Below are 15368 nucleotides of genomic sequence, written 5' to 3'. Positions count from 1 at the left end.
CGGTAATTGAATTACGAATTCAAGTTACGAAATTGGCGAATTCGCATTGCGAAAACGAAATTCACGTTGCGAACATTTCTATGTTCGTGTTGCGAATTTGAAAACTGTATTACGAAATAGGAATTCGCGTTGCGAATTTATTGATTATTTTTGCAAATCCAAAAAAAATTAGTTAAAATCGTATATTATAAAGCATTTTCGGTACTTAAAATTATTTTCTCATATAAAAATCGATATTTGAATCTCAAAACTATTGCAAATAGAAATAAAGCAAAGTGGTCAGTCCTATATTGCCAACTGTTTGATCCCATCATTTTCAATATAACCTACCACCATCAATAATGTTATCACACCTCATAAAACAATAGCATTTACAAGTTCAAACCTTTCCCTGCGAATGCTTAAGCTGTTACCTCTCTCTGGACATCAACTTGACTAGAATCCAATTCATGAAGCAGGCAGCATTTTAATCTCCACTTCTTCCATCCACTCTGCTCTTCTTACCATCACCTTGGGAAGCTTCGCTTGATGTGGAAGCCAGTCGCTTGAGGCGGTAAATAATGGTGAGGGTCCGAAAATGCTGTATTTTCCAGAACTGCTGAAAGCCGTTTCTGCATCCGTTTGCCTTTTAAAAACACCTTGACCTGTATGCTCTTTCTGAACACTTCAGTCCCTCTCGTATCCAAAGGAAAATAACGGCTAAATATCTGATTCAGCTCTTCTACCGCGGGAACTGAATCAATGTCTGAAAATTTTAGGATCAAAGAAGTTGGAGAGTGATCCTCTGCTTCCATTCCAAGATTTTCATCTACAGCTGCATGTTTCTGTTCAGAATCCAAATTGGCACATGCTTTAGCAGCTGACTGTGATTCAACAACCAAAAAACTGTTCCCCGCGGTTTGGTTGTTCTTGTCAATTGTTAACTGCTCTTCAGGAAAGTATTGGATTATCCTTTCAGAACAAGAGGAGTCTTCGATTGAGGTGAACTCAGACATCCCGGTAAGCTTGAACTTGATTGATTTCTCCCCCATTATGGCATCAGTTCCTTGTTCCAAAGATCGTTCAGACATTTAAGAGTTGTTAATATCCATAGTAATTGAATTCCTCAACTCAGTAAAGAAAAAAACTATAGAGGCCAAGAAATTGTACCCTTTCAAGGGATCTGTAGCAGCCAAATGAAGCTGTGAGAGCATCTTATCAGAAGAGATATCTGTTTCAGGAACCTTCTTCCCTCGTGATTTACCAGAAGAAGATTTTCCTTTACTTTTATTACCAGCTGCCGCCTTCAGAGATTTCCCATCAGAATGCTTTAGTAACGGTGTCGAAAATATTGAACCACTCAGTTGGCTTGCAACCCTAAGAATGCTAGCTCCAACTCCAAAAGTTTGCTTAGACTGTAGAGGCTTATCAACAGATGCTGTTGACAAACTATTTTTATTCTGTTTCATTGCCAAGTCCTTGCACACAGGGTCAACAGCCTTTTGCTTTTTAGCAGGGGGTGAAGACATTGACTTGTCATCACCTTTTTTATTCAATTTCCTTTTAACATTTTGCAAATTCAAGCCCCTTTCAGCTATGAACTCTGACAAGCTTTTCTCCTTTTTTCCGGAAACTGTAAGTTTCTTTTGTTTAGAAGTTGAGCCATCTCGGCTATCTTGCTCCTCTTCTTCAAAGTACACCCTTTTGTCAACTTTGACACTAGGAACTTCATTTTCTCTCAGTTTGCTACATTTCTTCATTTCCTCAGACAGAGGGATTTCAGCATTAGTCTCCAACGATCCGCAAATATTTTGAAACTCCGGTAGCTGAGAATAACCCTTCCAATGATGGAATGCTAACAATTGCGCCTGTGATATTGTGAATTGCAATCTATCAACGTTGGTATAAGAAGGTGATTGAGCCAATTTTTCCATAGTTTTAACAAGTTCCAAAGGGTCAAAGGAGGAAGCACTCGAAAACCTATCCCCACCGTCTCGTCTGCTAGATTCTTCCCGGATCCCAGTATTAGCAATTATCTCAGTTTTAATCTGGGAATATGCTTCCTCCGAAATGCAAGAACAGGCCAGACCAAACTCTACCCGTCTAGAAACCTCATCCAAAGCACAATCCACAGCATGGTGAAACTCTTCCATATTGGTCTTCTTTTCCATATGTGAGAAATAAGACCTAAAGGGTTTGATCTGAGATGCCTCGTTCCAAGCAAATGTCTGATCACCATAATATGCAATCAAATAACTTCCCTTTTTGAAATACTTCTTTGCCTTTGCAGTAGCAGCAGAACTATCAAATATCTGCCCTGGCCACCATGGATGACTCCTTACTTTACCCCACACTAAATCAGAGACACAAAATTCCGGCACTTCAGGTTTCGCATCGACATCAGATGATCCATCCTCATAGGTGCTTGTAGTTTGATTCGAGTTTTCTGCATCCTGTGAATTCCTTTCACCTTGGATCACAGTAGCTTGATTCTTTTTGGTACTATCGGGTGTGCCAGTTTCCATATCACAATTTTCTAATCCACCAGAAGATCCTTCCTTTCCTTTGAACTCATTTTCTGGTCCTCATCAGGTAAACAACTTTGAACAGCTGAAGAAAGAGGCCTCCCATCACCAGAATGAATAGTATTATCAGCAAGTGAGCTCGACCGGACACTAGTTCCCTCTATCAACGAGTCCTCATTAGGAGAAGTGCTAACATTAAGGTCCTCAGTAACCCCACCAGTAGACCCCGCAGCCATTTGTTCATCCTCCACGGGTTTGTCGTCTTCCATGGAACCAATCTTTCCATCTCCATCTCCAGTTCCTGCACCTCCATCAACCTCCATCAAAGAAGCCCCACCTGAACTCAACCTGGCACTAACTTTATCATCAACAACTTCACCTAAAGAACCAACATCAGCTTCCAAATCTATCCCTCGACTCTTCACACTCTTAATCTTGCTTTCTTTCCCCAACTCATCAACTCCAGCAGCCAACACAGTTTCGGTTAAACAAGAGGTGGCCAATCCAGAGGCAGGCTGCCCAACAATAACATCACTTCTCTCGTTTTCTTGGTGAACCGGAACAGCATCACAGTTCAAGTCGATTTCTTCGGGAACTTTGTTCGACATTAAGGTGTACCCTAAACATAAAATAAGAAAGCAATAATCAAAAACCCTAAATCACTATAAAACAAAACAAACCCCTAATAAGAAAGCAATAATCAAGAACCCTAAATCACTATAAAACAAAACAAACCCCTAATTTTTGGTGAACCCTAAAGATAAAAGTACTGATAAATACCTAATTTCGCACACAAGTAACATTAACAAAAGAGGAAGCTGCGTACCGTGGTTTACTTGGATCGGGAGCTTTACAGAAACGAGGGGTGCCCTAGTTTTAAGAGTAGTAAGAAATAGGAAGGGAAGTCGTGTTTTGTGTGTGCACCGGAACTGCTGTTTTAGTTTCAAAGTACGACCAGACGTGGCGGAGATCGGAGCGCTTTAGTTTAAAAGAGAATAGAAAAACACGTACATGGAGAAAATATCTGTAATACTGATATTATACTATAGTTAGTCATTACTTTTTATTTTTATTTCAAATCTAAAAAATTATTTTTTTTTGGTAATATTTCATCAATTTAATCTTTTTTTTTGTCTATAAGTATAATATCAAAAATATCCTTAAATTTTGATTACGGATTCCTTTTGAGTCTTATTTTTTACAACATTTTTATTCTCTAAATAATTTTATTTAAGATAAAATGATTTCTAATATTTTATTAAATAGTCACTTTAATTTATATTCTTTATTCTTTAAATATTTTGACCATTGATATCTTATTTCAAGATAAAAAAATTTCCTATTTTTGAGCGATATAATTGTATGTTGATCTACTATTTTTATCCACAAAGAGATAACTTTTCTCCAAAATTAAAATTCATGATCATAATTAGAGATGCATATAGCTGGATTTAAATCCGATCTGGATTGGATAAAAATCGATCTGATTTTTTCACTAAGTCAAAAAATCGGTTTATAAAAAAATCGGTTCGGATCATAACCGGTTTGGAGGGCCGGATGATGTAACCAGTTTTGGTTTGAAAAAATCGGTTTTTTAAAAAAGCCGGTTTTCAATCTGGTAAAAAATCCGAAAAAATCCGGTCATCCAATTTTTTAAACCCTAGACCGGATTTTTTTCCCGGATAAAAAACCAGTTTTTTATCCAGTTTTTTCAAACCGGTTATACTATCCGTTTTTAAAATATCCGATCCGGTTTAAAAAAAATCGGTTTTTCCTAAATCCGATTTCGGATATTTTTGCGCAAAATCGAATATTCAGATTTTTTGTGCACCTCTAATCATAATGAATGACAATCACAAATTTTAGATTAATTTCCAGACAATCACTCACCTTTTAATTACATATAGGAAAGAGGTAAGAATTCAACTTGGGAAAAAATGATATGGAGAAATGTTATTGGTTTGGACCACGGATGACGTGGTAAGTTGATACCATCTAATAATTTCTCAAACTTATAGTTGAGGAATTATTTGATGGATCTGGTTCATCACGTCATCCGTGGTCCTAGTAAATAAGAGTCACAAATTTTAAAATAACTTTCAAATAACTACTTACTTCATATTTACATGTAGGAAAGAAATGAAAATTTACCTTAGAAAAAATAATATGGACAAATGTTATTAATTGAGATTACGAATGACGTGATGAATAAGAATCATCTAATAATTTTATTCTACTTAGCCGATCGATCCTCCACCCATCGAAGGCGAACACCCAACAACTTCATTAATAGTTTTAAGAGAAAATAACTTCAGTGACAAAAAATGCCTTATAATATACGATTTAACTAACTTTTTTTGGATTTGCCAAAATGACCAACTAAATCGCAATGCGATCGATAATTCGCAACGTGATCTCCTGTATTGCAAATAAGTTTCCAGATTCGCAACGCGATTCTGACTATCGCATTGCGATTTTCCAAATTCGCGTTGCGATTTTCCGAATTCGCAATGCGAATATGTAAATTGCAATGCGAATATGTAAATCGTAATGTGATTATGACTATCGCAACGCGATTCTGACTATCGCAACGCGATTCTGACTATCGCAACGCGATTCTGACTGTCGCAACACTGAATTTCAAATTCGCAACAGGTTTTAGTTTCATAACACAAATATTTTGGGTATATAACTACGCAGTAGAAGTAACTCATAACCTAAATCCCTAAATCGCAACTCATTCCATCTTCATTTATCACTCTCTCCGGCGACATCCGTTCCTATATCCAACGACATCCTTCCCCATCCGGCAACAGGTTTTAGTTTCACAACTCGTTTGTTTAGTAAATTAATTTACAATAATGAAATCATCTAATGTTGATCATGTTTGGATAGATTTGTGTTTTGGAGGGTCATGGGAGAATGTTCATAGTGTTTTACAATATATGCCTTTACCCATGAATCTTCAACTAAAACTGTCATTAAAAAAGTTAACTTATGAAACTCTAATGTTACGTGTTGTAAATAAATTGAATTTAGAGCCCTTAAGTGGATTTAGGCTATCTTATCAGAGAAAAGGTAAAGTTTATTTGTTAACCGACAATGAAGATGTTGAACGATTCATTGCTTACATCATTGCTTACATTAGTGTTTCGCAAGATGATGTTACATTGTATGTTGTTGAACCTAGAAGTAGTGAAGTTGGGTCAGTAGCGGGTAGTAATCAACTAAGTTTTTCAACCCCAGTTTATGGTGCTCAAAATTTAATGGTTCCACCACAATTTCATCACCAAGCAAATTTTGTTTCACTACATTTCCAATACCAAACACAATCTCAAAACCCACAACCTTTCCCTAATCCAAATCCCAATCAACTTTCAGCACCAAATTCCGGTTTTCGTATTAACCAGTTAGACGATGATGATCCAACAGAAAATATTGTGAGTACTAGTCGGTATTCGAAATTTGATCTTGGTCAATACCCGGACTTTGATCTTGGTCAATACTCGAATTTTGATGATGTTTCAGAAGAAGAAACATACCTTGTGTGTAATGATTTTGATATTGGTCAATACCCGAATTTTGATGATGAAACAGCCGCTGCCGAGGAAAATGTTGTTGATGATAATAAGGAGGAAGTTACGACTTTGAATGAACATGTTGAACATCCATTCTGTAATTCATATAACCCTGAAGAAGAAAAAGAAGAAGAAGAAATTCCCGAAGAAAAGTCCCCGAAGAAAATGCCACGGGAGTATAACTGGAATATGCCAGAATTACTTCAGATACCGGAAGAAGAGTTGGTAAAAATAGCAGTTGATTGTTACACAAAAAATTATTCGTATCAAGAAAGATGATTGTTTTGATACAAAGAAGACTTGAAGATAGCTTTGTATATGAAATATGTGGAAAATGGCTATCAACTAAAAGTTAACAAATCAAGCAAATATCGTTTCGAAACAAGGTGTATGATTGACAAAAACTGTACGTGGCGTATGATTGCAAAGAGGATAAAAGATTGCGAAATGTTTCAAGTTAGGAATTTTATTGATAAACATACATGTTCAAGAACCCACGTTTTTTCTCACCATAGACAGGCAAACAAAAAGGTGTTGGGTAGTTTTCTAGCTGAGTTAATGTTTTTGAATGGCAGGGTATATCGGGGACATGAAATTATGACTGACATGAATGCTCGGTTCAAGATTAGTATCTCATATTCTCAAGCTTGGAGAGCCAAATGTTATGCCTTGGAATTGTTGAGGGGGTCGCCAGAAGCATCGTTTGCCCAACTGCCGACTTATTGTCACAATTTAAAGCTGAAAAATCATGGGTCGGTAACTCATATCAAAACAGATAGAGATGGACACTTTGAGTTGATGTTTATCGCCATTGGTGCTGCGGTTAGTAAATCAATATAATTTTATTGACTCATTTTTGTTAGTTACATGCATTTCACATTTAAATGATTATATTTCTTGTGTATATGATTTTGTAGATTCGTTCGTTTATTACTTGCATGCGCCCAGTTATTATAGTTGACGGAGCACATTTAAAAGGTCGATACCTTGGAGTAAACTTATTAGCAGTAGCCATGGATGCTAACAATGAGATACTGCCAATAGCTTACGGGGTTGGCAAATCTGAAACCTCTGATTCATGGACATGGTTTATGGGGCATCTTAGGGATTACATAGGTCCTATTAGTAATCTGAAAATCATATCCGATAGGGCAAACTCAATTGACAACGCTGTTAGAAGGTGTTTCCCAGATGCTTTTCATGGACTTTGTGGTGTTCATTTATATAGAAATATAAAATCAAGGTCTGCTGGTATAAAAAATCACAAATGGACATACTGGAAGGCTGTAAAAGCTTATCGGGAATGAATTTTAATAAGCATATAAATTGTTTAAGACGTGTTTTGCCTCAGTGTGCTCAAACACTAGAAGATGTTGGGTTTGAAAGATGGTCAAGAGTACATCAACTTGGACCAAAATATGGTTTCATGACGTCTAATAGTGCAGAATCAATCAACGCTCTAAGTCGTCATTCCCGAAATTACCCATTACTATGTTAATGGAATTTTTCGAGCCTCTATTCAACAGTGATACTACAAGAAAAGAAACCATGCATGTATTATTTCTTTAAATTCATAACTTATCATATATTTTACTAAGTATTATTTATTTAAATTTACAGGAACATCGTGTTACACCATGGACTGAAAAAAAAATAACGAAACGTGTTGTGAAGTCAACGTCATGGAGAGTTGAACCATGTTCAAACACTTTGTTTGAAGTACTGGATAATAACTTAAATGGGCTTGTCGATCTAAATGCAAAGACGTGTAGTTGTATGAAATGGAAAACATCTGGTTATCCGTGTGGGCATGTTATAAAAGTTTCTCTTCATCTAAACCAAGATGATTCAAGCGCATACGCTATGGATTGCTACACTACAGAAGTATATCGACAGACTTATGCCGAGATTATCTACCCTATTTCACATCCTTCTGAGTAGGACATACCAGATGACTTACAAAACTTTGCCACCAGCCATGGACAGAAGGCTACTGGCCGACCAAAAAGTCACGATCGTATACCGTCTAAGGGTGAAGAGAAGAAGAGATCGACATGTAGTCGGTGCAAGGAAAGTGGTCATACAAGGTTGACATGTGGATCACCAGTGCCATCACAATCATCTTTTCCTCTACCAAAATATGGATCCTCATCAAAATCCAAAGCTCATATGGTGTCAAGAAAAAGGCAATCAAAATTGCAATCAAAATCAAAATCCCAATCACAACCGGCTTCACCTTTTGGGACTATTAACTTAGGTGATTTTTAAATGCAAACGTTGTATTATGTGTAAACTTTTAACATTTTCAGTTAGGCATGTATTAGTAACTTGAGTTTGAACATTGCTATGATCTGTTCAGTTGTTATCACTTATTACACATTCATTTGAATATCGCAACGCGAATTTGACTATTATGTGTATTTTATGTGTAAACTTTTAACATTTTCAGTTAGGCATGTATTAGTAACTTGAGTTTGAACATTGCTATGATATGTTCAGTTGTTATCACTTATTACACATTCATTTGAATATCGCAACGCGAATTTGACTATCGCAACTCAAAAATCGCAACGCGAATTTGACTATCACAACACGAATATGACTATTGCAACGCGAATTTGACTATCGCAACGCGAATTTGATTATCGCAACGGGTATTTGACTATCGCAACGAGAAAATTGCAACGCGAATTTGACTATCACAACGCGAATTTGATTATCGCAACGGGTGTTTGACTATCGTAACGAGAAAATTGCAAAGCGTATTAGACTATCGCAACACGAATTGACTTTCGCGTTGCGATTTTGGCTTTCGCATTGCGATTTTGAGTTTAGCGTTGCAAAAGTGTACCTCCAACAGGTCTTTTGCCTTCAATATGATGCATATTGAAATCAACAAATCAACTTTTATATTTCAATCAATTAAACAAGCACAAATAAGAATTATTTACACATCAATATTAAACAAATCAACTTTTACAAGTCAATTTTTATAAATCAATTAAACAAGCAAAAAATGATAATAATTCTTATTTTCCTCATCAATTAAACAAATCAGACTTTTAAGAATCAATTAAACAATCAAAAAAGTGTACCCCATACAGTTGTTTATGCACCCATACATCAATTTCACGCAGCTCACTTCAGGATTAACCTACAGAAACCAAACATTTGCTCAAATAACACTTTTTGCACATCTAAAACCAACAAACAACAAATTATTATTGAATTCTAGGTACTTAACAACACTTGCATTTGACTTACAATTTGTTTATGGACACTTTCATAACGCGGATGCAGGTAGGCAGCGTCTCGCATATATCGCTCTAGCCATAAAATGCCGAAACCACAAGCCTACTGCACCTCTATCTATATCGGTGGGAGGTAGAAACTGTGTACTTCCTGTCGTCAAACGCTCCAAGCACATGCATACGAGAGGACCACAATCCCCTCTGGCTTCCGGCGTTTGTTGTGGCGCGGTCTCGTCTCTGATAACTGTAACATTGAACTTCTTTGGCTTCGTGTTTCCAGAATAAGTCCAATAATTAATCGCATCCAAGAATTTAGCCAAATGAAAGCTCCATCCCTTAATAATATCTCTCAAATCAGACAATGATATGTAATTTATCATGCTGTCATATACTATTGTCTTTAGGGATGGGAGATGAAGCTCGACGAGAAGCCAATGAGTACGTTCCAAAACAGGGATAAACACCTGCATCGAAATGTAATAATTCAAATTGCGCACTTATTTATGAACACCTTTAAAATATTTAAACAAATAATACTAACCTTATCGACCTTCCACCATGCAGGATAAAGTTTAGCTTGTCCATTAGCCAACACATATGATTCCTTTCGTTGATTCTTCAAGTGAACTACGTGAAAAGACGTCGGCATAATTGTATATTGCGTATTTTTTTTTATTTTTCTTCAATTTCCTTACTATTATAAGACGTGACACCCATGCATCAATATGCTGTTTTACAAAAAAAGACATATTAGTGAATTACATAAATTTAAAAAAAAATTAATCAAAATGAAATATAAGAAGAAATATAAGACTTACCCCCCATCGAAATAGCCATTGTCTTCAACCCCTAATAACACATCCCACCAAGACCGTTCAATCAACAAATGCATATCATCGTTGAGTTTGTATATGTCACCGTAAAACCCTTGGCTCCGCTCATGTAGATAAAAATCAACTGCGGTCTTAACCCAAAGGGTATTATCCATAATTGTTTCCGGTAGTTGTTTCCTCTACACTTCATCTGCCGGAATGGTACTGGCCGGTAACTTATACGAAAGCCAACAGTCATCCATCATGTCCGGCACGTGAGGAGGTTTCTCAATAATTCGATATATTACGCCGTGTGAATCGGGCTCTAGAATGTTGGGAGGGACCTCTTCAACGATGACAGTGGCCTCTTGAACAGTGGGAGGAGACTCTTGAGGGATGATAGGGGCCTCTTGAACGATAGGGGAGGCCTCTTGAATGATGATAGGTGAGTCGGGCTTTTTCTTACGGATTCTTTGCACTATTGGGGTGAACGAAGACGTAATGGCACGAGCACGCCGTTTGATGCGTGAACTCCGTCTTGCAAGAAAAACCCGACGTAGAGCATCCACCTTAGCGGGCCGCTAAAAATAAATTAATACATAAATCAGTAAATAAACAGACATGATATTAAACAGTGAAACAAAGACAAATATATTTCAAACTTGCACGGTATTCACCCAAGTCATTATTCTATCATTGTTCACAAAATGCATCAGATAACATTCCAGAAGTAATCACTTATATAAACATTTAAAAGGAAAACATATAGGTTTAGTGCAGGTTCAATGACAACATAAAGAGTAGTAGTTTATTCTTGAAACTTAAATTTTCAACACTGTGAAGTTAGTATTTGTCTTTATCTTTTGGTTGAAGTAATGCAATTCATTCAAGTTTCAATTTGCAGAAGAAGAATAGAATCTGAAACTTAAAATCGCAACACGAATGACTATCGCAACGCGAAAATGACTATCGCAACGGAATTTGACTATCGCAATGAGAGAATCGCAATGCGATTTTCATTTCGCATTGCGATTCTTTTGTAAATCGCATTGCGATTCTTTCGTTGCGATAGTCATTTTCGCGTTGCGAAAGTAAACTATTATTCTTCTGCAAATTGAAACTTGAATGGATTGCATTACTTCAACCAAAAGACCAACCAAAAACAAATACTAACTTCACAGGGTTAAAGAATAAACAATTTAGCAGTATTGGCAGCAACCAAATGAATTTACTAAGCAATCTAAGTGAAATGGTTAATCTAAGTGAAATTACGAGTAAATTTATCATCAAGTTAAATATGAAAAATATTAAACTTACCTCGTTGCGTAGAGTATGAACCTCATTCTGCAACGATGCTACCATCTCACGTAGAGTGTGTACCTCACCACGTAAAGTAGACACCTCAACACGCCATGCACCATTATCATCGCGTAAAGTACCGACCTCCTCACGCAAGGCATTGACCTCATCACGTAACTCCCCTAACTCATCCTGTGGAGGTGGAGGTGGAGAACAGGAAGATAAACATCGTGGCATCTTTGCCGGTCGCCAATCATGAGGTGATGGTGGAGAAGAGGCTCGATGATGTGACATAATAGGTGATGGCTCTCGTTGTGGAGGTGTATAGTCGGGTCGATCAGGTGATGGCTCTGGGTGAGGTGATGGCTCTCGAAGTGGAGGTTGCTCATCATCTGTGCCATCAAAATAATGCTTACTAGCTTGCCACCAATCAGTGGCAAGCTCAGCTTCCGTGGGTGTCAGCCTCTGTAATGGAGTATTGGCCTCCTAACAATATAAAATCTCAAACAAAGTTAAACGTGTATTAGTAATAACTTGTTTATAAACATATGTTAGTATTTGTGTTAACTTACTTTATTTATTGTCGTATACGGTAGTAAATCTTCCCATTGCTGCAAGGTCCGTTTCCTCTTCCAGGAAATAGCCCTAGGAATATCATTAGAAGTTTTTAATGCATATGTCTGCATGGCGGGAAAGGCCTCAAATATCCAAATCTACAAACAATATAATAACAAACATTAGTAATTGTTAAATAATTAATTATAATTTTGGAAACATTATATAAAAATTCTTACCTTAAAGGCCCAAATAAAGCCTGACAAAGTGTATTTGGAACCATCGCCACGCAAACTTTTTCAATCATCAAAGGCATACGACAACTTATTCCATGTAGCTTTCCATAGATACGAACCCCACGGAAACAGGTTCCATGCATTTAGGTCCTCTACCAGTTTAATTAGATCATTAGGAATATGTAGTCTGGCCTCTCTGCCTAAAAAGCCGGTATGCAAAAGTATTAGAAGGCATACTCGGACAACATCGACGTCATCCATCCGAGTAAAACCATCTTTCTTATTCAATAATCTCGTCAAGTCTTCCACGTGTAAATTCGGCTTCTCCATTGACAGCTCAGGAAAAACCCGGGATAACCATGATAGGCGGGTAATATGTCTAGTGTACCGACCTACATCATCGTGTCCGAAGCGTAGACCGGTGATTAAGCAAAACTCCTCCCACCCAAAACACGTATACGCCGGTAGAAAATCAAACCATATCTCTTCATCACGACGTTGTATAGTCTCTGGTAGATCGCTAGTCATGGTTTGAAGAAACAGATGGGTCAACATAGCATCTCCACCCGGATGTTGTACTTTCAGCCATGGCCCGAAGCAAGTATCCTCAAATATTTTTCTTTGTGCAGGTGAAAGCTTCGACGCAATTGTTTTGGCCAGGCTTACTTTATTTCTTAAGGTCAATTGAGCCGAATAAAAGTTCTACAAAAATAATAAACATACCAAGTTAGATATACCAAAAACTACACTGTGAAGATATACCAAGAACAATAAACATAAAGAGTAGTAGTTTATTCTTCAAACTTAAATTTGTAACACTGTAAATTTAGTATTTGTCTTTGTTTTTTTGTTGAAGTAATGCAATTCATTCAAGTTTCAATTTGCAGAAGAAGAATAGAATCTGAAACTTAAAATCGTAACACGAATGACTATCGCAACGCGAAAATGACTATCGCAACGCGAATTTGACTATCGCAATAAGAGAATCGCAATGCGATTTTCATTTCGCATTGCGATTCTTTTGTAAATCGCATTGCGATTCTTTCGTTGCGATAGTCATTTTCGCGTTGCGAAAGTAAACTATTATTCTTCTGCAAATTGAAACTTGAATGGATTGCATTACTTCAACCAAAAGACAACCAAAAACAAATACTAACTTCACAGGGTTAAAGAATAAACAATTTAGCAGTATTGGCAGCAACCAAATGAATTTACTAAGCAATCTAAGTGAAATGGTTAATCTAAGTGAAATTACGAGTAAATTTATCATCAAGTTAAATATGAAAAATATTAAACTTACCTCGTTGCGTAGAGTATGAACCTCATTCTGCAACGATGCTACCATCTCACGTAGAGTGTGTACCTCACCACGTAAAGTAGACACCTCAACACGCCATGCACCATTATCATCGCGTAAAGTACCGACCTCCTCACGCAAGGCATTGACCTCATCACGTAACTCCCCTAACTCATCCTGTGGAGGTGGAGGTGGAGAACAGGAAGATAAACATCGTGGCATCTTTGCCGGTCGCCAATCATGAGGTGATGGTGGAGAAGAGGCTCGATGATGTGACATAATAGGTGATGGCTCTCGTTGTGGAGGTGTATAGTCGGGTCGATCAGGTGATGGCTCTGGGTGAGGTGATGGCTCTCGAAGTGGAGGTTGCTCATCATCTGTGCCATCAAAATAATGCTTACTAGCTTGCCACCAATCAGTGGCAAGCTCAGCTTCCGTGGGTGTCAGCCTCTGTAATGGAGTGTTGGCCTCCTAACAATATAAAATCTCAAACAAAGTTAAACGTGTATTAGTAATAACTTGTTTATAAACATATGTTAGTATTTGTTGTTAACTTACTTTATTTATTGTCGTATACGGTAGTAAATCTTCCCATTGCTGCAAGGTCCGTTTCCTCTTCCAGGAAATAGCCCTAGGAATATCATTAGAAGTTTTTAATGCATATGTCTGCATGGCGGGAAAGGCCTCAAATATCCAAATCTACAAACAATATAATAACAAACATTAGTAATTGTTAAATAATTAATTATAATTTTGGAAACATTATATAAAAATTCTTACCTTAAAGGCCCAAATAAAGCCTGACAAAGTGTATTTGGAACCATCGCCACGCAAACTTTTTCAATCATCAAAGGCATACGACAACTTATTCCATGTAGCTTTCCATAGATACGAACCCCACGGAAACAGGTTCCATGCATTTAGGTCCTCTACCAGTTTAATTAGATCATTAGGAATATGTAGTCTGGCCTCTCTGCCTAAAAAGCCGGTATGCAAAAGTATTAGAAGGCATACTCGGACAACATCGACGTCATCCATCCGAGTAAAACCATCTTTCTTATTCAATAATCTCGTCAAGTCTTCCACGTGTAAATTCGGCTTCTCCATTGACAGCTCAGGAAAAACCCGGGATAACCATGATAGGCGGGTAATATGTCTAGTGTACCGACCTACATCATCGTGTCCGAAGCGTAGACCGGTGATTAAGCAAAACTCCTCCCACCCAAAACACGTATACGCCGGTAGAAAATCAAACCATATCTCTTCATCACGACGTTGTATAGTCTCTGGTAGATCGCTAGTCATGGTTTGAAGAAACAGATGGGTCAACATAGCATCTCCACCCGGATGTTGTACTTTCAGCCATGGCCCGAAGCAAGTATCCTCAAATATTTTTCTTTGTGCAGGTGAAAGCTTCGACGCAATTGTTTTGGCCAGGCTTACTTTATTTCTTAAGGTCAATTGAGCCGAATAAAAGTTCTACAAAAATAATAAACATACCAAGTTAGATATACCAAAAACTACACTGTGAAGATATACCAAGAACAATAAACATAAAGAGTAGTAGTTTATTCTTCAAACTTAAATTTGTAACACTGTAAATTTAGTATTTGTCTTTGTTTTTTTGTTGAAGTAATGCAATTCATTCAAGTTTCAATTTGCAGAAGAAGAATAGTTTTTGAAACTTAAAATCGCAACACGAAAATGACTATCACAACGCGAATTTGACTATCGCAACGCGAAATGAAAATCGCAACGTGAAACTAAAATTGCATTGCGATTCTGTCGTTGCAATTTTCATTTCGCGTTGTGATTCTCGGTTTCAAATACTAAAAT

The 15368-nt window shown here is 37.2% G+C and overlaps 2 protein-coding genes across 2 annotated transcripts; both read right to left on the bottom strand.

Annotated features, from left to right (window-relative positions):
* Window positions 1–806: 806 nt before the first annotated feature.
* LOC120124014 lies at window positions 807–2534 on the bottom strand. The gene is made up of 2 exons (XM_039142785.1): window positions 1150–2534; window positions 807–1045 (listed from the first exon to the last, which is right to left on the bottom strand). The coding sequence occupies exons 1-2, from the start codon at window positions 2502–2504 to the stop codon at window positions 1039–1041; spliced, it is 1362 nt and encodes a 453-aa protein (XP_038998716.1). The 5' UTR covers window positions 2505–2534; the 3' UTR covers window positions 807–1038.
* On the bottom strand, window positions 2494–3500 carry LOC120124015. Its single transcript, XM_039142786.1, has 2 exons — window positions 3331–3500; window positions 2494–3123 (listed from the first exon to the last, which is right to left on the bottom strand). Exon 2 carries the CDS (start codon window positions 3110–3112, stop codon window positions 2516–2518), a length of 597 nt encoding a protein of 198 aa, XP_038998717.1. The 5' UTR covers window positions 3113–3123; window positions 3331–3500; the 3' UTR covers window positions 2494–2515.
* Between the last annotated feature and the right edge of the window lie 11868 nt (window positions 3501–15368).

The sequence above is a fragment of the Hibiscus syriacus genome, unplaced genomic scaffold (genome assembly GCF_006381635.1).
Source record: "Hibiscus syriacus cultivar Baekdansim isolate YM2019G1 unplaced genomic scaffold, ASM638163v2 tig00110410_pilon, whole genome shotgun sequence".
In the NCBI taxonomy this organism is placed as follows: domain Eukaryota; kingdom Viridiplantae; phylum Streptophyta; class Magnoliopsida; order Malvales; family Malvaceae; genus Hibiscus; species Hibiscus syriacus.
This window is presented reverse-complemented; position numbering and strand designations above follow the sequence as displayed.